Source organism: Miscanthus floridulus, chromosome 14 (assembly GCF_019320115.1).
Source record: "Miscanthus floridulus cultivar M001 chromosome 14, ASM1932011v1, whole genome shotgun sequence".
Classification (NCBI taxonomy): Eukaryota; Viridiplantae; Streptophyta; class Magnoliopsida; order Poales; family Poaceae; genus Miscanthus; species Miscanthus floridulus.
Genome location: NC_089593.1, coordinates 60,011,474 through 60,017,990, shown reverse-complemented (window position 1 = coordinate 60,017,990; position 6,517 = coordinate 60,011,474). Strand labels below are relative to the sequence as shown.

At 37.4% G+C, this 6,517-nt stretch overlaps 1 protein-coding gene across 1 annotated transcript; it reads right to left on the bottom strand.

The window, feature by feature from the left end:
• Positions 1–1,765: 1,765 nt before the first annotated feature.
• LOC136503525 (putative elongation factor TypA-like SVR3, chloroplastic) lies at positions 1,766–6,301 on the bottom strand. Its single transcript, XM_066498573.1, has 8 exons — positions 5,994–6,301; positions 4,710–4,844; positions 4,504–4,620; positions 3,870–4,021; positions 3,711–3,795; positions 3,459–3,553; positions 2,696–2,772; positions 1,766–1,773 (listed from the first exon to the last, which is right to left on the bottom strand). Exons 1-8 carry the CDS (start codon positions 6,087–6,089, stop codon positions 1,766–1,768), a joined length of 765 nt encoding a protein of 254 aa, XP_066354670.1. The 5' UTR covers positions 6,090–6,301.
• Between the last annotated feature and the right edge of the window lie 216 nt (positions 6,302–6,517).

The following is a 6,517-nucleotide window of genomic DNA, read 5'->3' as shown; positions in this document are numbered from 1 at the left end:
GCTAAGACGGGCAAAGGCTTAAAACTCTAAAAAAATACATGAGGGTAACATTAGTTGTAAATTGTAATATACATGCACAATACAGTTACATATTTCTAGGGAAAAATGATTTAAAATGAATGTCATTTGTATTCGTAACGGTATAGTACAATCAGGCAGTAACACCGATGATGCTATTGGTGTTGAGTAGGTACAAAGTTACATATTTCACATAGATCCAACAGAAATTTACCGTTACCGAAATTTCGCAAACTAAATGTGATTTTCTACGTCACACTTTCATATCTGAATGCAAGCAAGTCCCTAGGAACTCAAGCAAACTGTTGAGGAAGTGTCATGTACTGGCTTCTGTATCAAGTGTACTTCTGACTCCATCTTGAAATGAGATTGGCTTGATACCAAGAATCTGGGTTAGCTTGGTGATGTCCATGGATATGTCTGGTGGAGAAGCTACCCCTCGATTAACCTGGGCAACAGGTAGATGCGGGCATTACAAGATATTATGATGGGAAAATAAGCATATGGAAGCAAAATGTTTAAAGGAACCTCAATGATCAATGTTGGATACTATTTCAGTTGTAAAGTTAAGACCAACTTGTATCTAAAACATCATGCTTGTTGAATAAATGTGTTCTAATAGCACTCGTGTTAACACTAAATAGGCAGATATCATATGGATGCTTCAAAATTTTGCATCAGCTCTAAGTTAAATAGGCCCAGATTTTGGATAGCTGTCAAATTAATGGGAAGAAGCAGTGGGTTTATTGCAATGAATGCTTCTCTTTCAAGTGGGCAGGTCGATGTCTGCTTAATACCTGAGGTAATATAAATGTAACTTTTACTATATTTAAAATTACCATATGTTTTCCTCACACATGGATGCAGCAACAGAAGCTTACAATATGAATGAAGGTCCCGTTCACTCTAGATGGTGAATTTGGTGTTTTGCGGCAGCTTGAGCATTTGCTAAATAGTAAGGGATTCTATGTCGTTTGTGTTGCAGAAGCTGCAGGACAAGTAAGCTGAAATTCACATCTGACTGGCCTCTATCTACATCTGACACACACATACTAAGGCCAGAGGGAGAGGAATCTAAGAGACACAGATCCAAGGAGACATAATCATATTAATAAACCTGACACGCCGCATGAGTTGATTTTGAAACTGATAATTGATAATTTGATATGTATGGTCTGAACCACGAGATTCATCGCGGCGAAGGAGAAAAGGCTGTGGTGCAGTTTGATGTGCATTTGGTGAAGATCGGGTGGCCACGTAGTGGAGCCATGAAGCTATGAAGACTGCGTGCTGAAATTTTGATGACATGGCAGCACGAAGACCGAGACATTGCTAGCTGCATTGAGGAAAATTCATAACCGCTGCTACTAACTTTCAGCTATTTTGCTGCTCCAAGACTATGTGAACAGTGCTGCCAGTTTGGTACTCTCAGTGCAGACCAATGCTACAAATGTACTATTAACTTTGAGTAACTTTAAAAGCATCTAGATTCGCAAACAACCAAAATGGTCATAGAGTATGACAGCTATCCAAAAGCTGGTCCTGTTTAACTTATAGCTGGTGCAAATCATAATAGAAGAAACTGTCGCCTCACTGCATAGGTCTGTAGCATCATTAGAAGGCCACAATTTGATCCATACAAGAGCGCATCACTGCATAGAAATGATAGGTAAAATAGAAGAAAAATAGGTGAAGCTTACATGTGTTAGAGTTTGAGCCAAAAGCAGTAGGAGGCATATAGAAGACATCAGATTCCTGCAAGGTATAAACGATACTGCTAGTCAAGGAACTTTTTGATACTGCTGGCCGTCATGGAGCTTCCTGACAATTAGACATCAGATTCATGCAGTACTCTCTCTCTCTCTCTCTCTCTCTCTCTCTCTCTCTCTCTCTCTCTCTCTCTCTCTCTCTCTCTCTCTCTCTCTCTCTCTCTAGAACAATACATTCAGTTTTAGTTAATTTGCTTGTAATTGCACAATGACATTCAGTTTTAGAAATTGTCTTTACTTAACAGGAAGAGGCGATGAGGCTAATTTTAACAAAAAAAATACAGGCATAATTCTTCAATATAAATTAGATGATTAATATTAATTTGCAGTGCCCATCATATATCAATTATGGAACCCACACAATATCAGGATTGCAAGCATAGGCCAAGATGCCTGAATCAGTCATCTAGTAAAAAGAGAGCATAGGCTAGCCTAATTTCATTGAGCAAACTTTCCCATTCACAAATCATTTTCTCAGTGGCCTAGTGACAAGTAGGTAGCTTTTAATGAACTGAGAACAGACCAAAAAGAACTTATTGGTTCTAAAATGTCCAAGATACGCACATTATATGATCACGACACCATCTGTTGCAAGATATGCACATTTGAGATAAGTCAGTTCAAGAAAAGTGGAAAATAACGGAATAAGAAGCTATCATCATCAACAGCCAAATACTATCATTGACTAATATTCTCATCACTGCAATTTCTAAGATGATTCAACCATTTCACATAGATGTACAAGATTGATATAACGCAAGGGAGGACTTGCTGGTCCCTAGTTCAAGACACAGGAGTGAACATCTAAGAAGACGGAGGACCTCTCGCAGTAGCAGAAGATCATAATTTATTACCACTTGCACTCGCAGATGACGAACACCTAAGAAGACAGAGTCGCAGAGGAGTACCTGCAAGAATTGCATTCCGAAGTCCAATGAGGCCTCTGGTAGGAATCTTGTATTTCAGCAATGCTGTTCCCTCCGGCCTACCATTCAAAATGATACTCATCAAGGCAATGACTCAATAACACAAAGCAGAACGCAAAAGATTGGAGTATAATATGATTAATACAAGCCAAGTCAATAATTAATCTTATCTTAATCCCCTTTTAATTCAAAAGTGGCTTTTTCGTAAACTAGAGCAATTCACCTGTTGCACGATTTCTATCCTATCAGCAGATAAGATAAATGATTGATAATTAAGGAGATAGCAGTTCCCAACTAAATTGTGCAAACTGACCATTGTTGAACTCACAGAAAATTGACGGGTTTTGTTAGTTTGGATAGGTTCATATTGAAGTTTCAGTTTTTTTCTCAAATAAAATTGTTTCAAATATACATGACGCTAAGAGTATTTAATTAAGTTTACTCTTAGTTCCATACTGTATTCACTTAGATTGGTGCATGGATTATGAAACTTACTTTTACACCCTTAGTTAGTACTAGTAGTTATAAAAATATTGTGTTGAAAATAAATATTGTATGTCATTCAAGGATGGAAATGCTGGAGTGAAGCACTGGACTCTAAGGTTGTTCTAAGAAACCAGTTGAAGCGTGATAAGTCGGAAGAATATTGGCACTAGTCTTATAGCCATTCCTATATCAAAATAGTATACAGATTGTAAACAAGCATTTCACCGATTTGATGAGATAATGAAAGTATGGCACAAACCCGTCAGCTTCCATGTCGACCATTTGTCCACGCCTTCTCCCCAAAAGCTTAACAACTGATCCCATGGACTCCTCTGGGACCTCAACAGCAGCAATCTGTAGCATAACAGCACATATTAATTAAATGGGAAGTTGGGAACTAAGGACAAAGGAGTTCCAGGAATAATGAAGTAATAGAAAAAGAGGTTTATTGCTAATAAATCAGTAAATAAATGTATTCCAACTCTCTATATACAATAAAGTATAGACTTACCTCATAAGGCTCTAGTAGTTTTCCATCCACTGTCTTGTTTATGACCTTTGGAGGTCCAATCATAAATTTATATCCTTCTCTCCGCCTGCAAAGTTCACATTGTTCTTAAGACAACCAAAAGTCACTGAATTAATGAAACTACCAAATTTAAGTTCTTACATATTCTCTATCAATATTGTGAGATGCAGTGTGCCTCTGCCACTAGCAAGAAATGTATCAGCAGTTTCCCCATCTTCTACTTTCATAGCCAAATTCCTTTCGAGCTCGCGATACAACCTGTCACGGAGATTTCGGTTAGTAACGTATTTCCCCTATAATAAAGTGAATGAGAAGAAGTAAATTTGTCAGTATTCTACAAAGAGAATAAACCAAACTATTGCATTATATTTAACATGGTATAGTATTTCACAAGTGATGTAAGGACACTATCATGGAGGGCACTCATTTACACAATTCATTAAGATATAGAAGAAATTTAGCTTAACAATACCAACTTTTGATTATTAGTTTCCTTATTGTAGTTAGCAAAAATTATTGAAGCATAACAATGCCAAAGTACTTTTATGGCAAGTGTACAAAATACCATTTTAACGTGAGAACTGAGAAAACCTTTTATCTATAATTATGGCTTCTAGAAGGTTGACTGCACGAATTTAGAACAACGAATACAGAATACAAGAGATCATATGGAGTAATGAGGGTATATTTTATGGATTTCCCAACTCTTTAACACAGAAGAGCATGTTAGGAAGTGATATAACATATTTTTTGTTAGCATGGAGGATAGACATACCTCCCGTCCAACAAAAGGTGATGTATTGATGGAGAAAGACATTCTGACTGTTGGCTCCTCCACTTTGATAGTGGGCAATGGTGTTCCTGTAACTTTATCAGCTATAGTTTCCCCAATCTGGATAGTTCAAAGCATATAGAATCATGTTATAAGTATAAATATGAACTGGAAGATTGAATAATGAATATGAATGCACAAACACCTACCATGATACCATCCATTCCACATACAGCACAAATGTCACCAGCACCAACAGATTCAACGGGGACGCGACTGAAGTTCTGATAAACGAAAAACTCACTTACTTTACTAACCCTGCAAGCATCGTCTGGTGTACAAACCTGAAAAATATCTTAATCAATAGAAACTCTACTGCAATAATATGATAACAGGTGAAGAAAATTTTCTAATTTTATTCAAAAGAAGACTTAATAGACTTTGGAACCAATAGATGAAATAAAAACTTGACCAACAAGGAGGAACCATGTGGCATTGTATATAAGAAGAAATATGTAACCGAATTTGAGTCGAAGAGGACCCAAACCTGGGTGGTGCAAGGTTAAGCCACACCTTCCACGGATTGAGCTAGACTCAGATCCTTCAATAGATGAAATACATATAACGAGAAACTGAATTTGAAGACCCAATATATCACAATACTTTCATTTATAAAACACACAAAAAAAACCTTAACCCTAAGGGAAGACTGCCCCAACGACATTGTTTGAGAGGTAGAAACCATAATCACTTTGGGCTAGCAAAGGGCCCCGAAGGCTGCATACAGCGAGGGGCATTTTTTAGTGCAGCATCCGGGCACAAACTCGACCGAGGAGCACCACTATTGGGCACATCTAACCACCGCCCACCACACATATTTGCGCACCCACATGCAAGTCTGGGAGCCAAACTCACAACTGGTTCGTTGCACAACAGTGAACCACCAAGCTATCAGTTCGTTCACATAAAACACAATAATTTCTGACTATATCATAACATTTGCTCACATGCATGTTGGGATTAGAAGGATAAAATTCGAAATAGAATGCACCAAATGAGCTTCTAAAATGTAAGATAAAGAGATGTGGAGGCTGCTCAGGCCTCAATTAAGCCCAGCAGTTCCTTTTATCTTATATATGATTTGCTTTACTCACAGACTTCCTCAAGAAATTTGAGATGAATCATAAGGCGCCAATCTAAAATAGAGAAGGCAAAACTCAGGTACTCATAAAAAATGCTATACATTTTATTATATTGCAAATGAAATTTACCAGCATTGTGGCATCAACTCAGTAATACTTTATCCAACATATATGTAGTAAAGAACCATATAACACCTCACTGTAAATGGTTATTTTCACTCAGCAGAAATTTCAATCTCTCCTTTGGTTGAGCCTGTCTGTGATACGACCACGTTTTATATAACTTTCTAACTGGAATGTTCATGTTCACATTATTATGCCAAAACATGCACAAGCAGAGCAGATTTATACCTTGACCTCCATGCCACTCTGAAGTTCTCCGACATGCAGCCGTCCAATTGCTATTCTTCCTTTGTGCTCATCATATTCAGTATTAGATACCTTCATAGAAGCCAGCAATTAAGCATTGTTATGGAGGCAATGAAAGATAAGTGCACATATAGGCTGTGAACACCAAAACATGTTGAGAAGCTAGAAAGCCATCTCAGCAGAAAAATTTTCATGATAAAACAATTGGAGCTTTATAAGCATGAAGCCTGGAAGAAGCAACAAAATAGATAAGGTATTCATATTATGTGTTTGGTGAGTCTCGTGCTCAAATTAGCAATGGCACCCTTTTAGTAGAAATGAGTGAGCGTCCATGTGACACTAGTTTGGGAGAGATCAGCTGCGAACATGAATCGAGATTGGAGACTTAGAAATCCAAGAGTAATAAAAATAGTTATAATACAACTATTTCTTGATTGTGAATGTCGGAAGCAATTAATTTTCAATAAAGTTTTCACTTTTAGTGAATGCCAGATATCAGTCATCAA

Excerpts from the sequence above, each read along its gene's own strand:
- LOC136503525 (XM_066498573.1), bottom strand. The coding sequence starts at position 6,089 with ATGAAGGTATCTAATACTGAATATGATGAGCACAAAGGAAGAATAGCA. Across the intron at positions 3,554-3,710 it reads AACTACTAGAGCCTTATGAG|ATTGCTGCTGTTGAGGTCCC; the intron begins GTAAGTCTATAC and ends GTTATGCTACAG. Across the intron at positions 2,773-3,458 it reads GTCGACATGGAAGCTGACGG|GCCGGAGGGAACAGCATTGC; the intron begins GTTTGTGCCATA and ends TTTGAATGGTAG.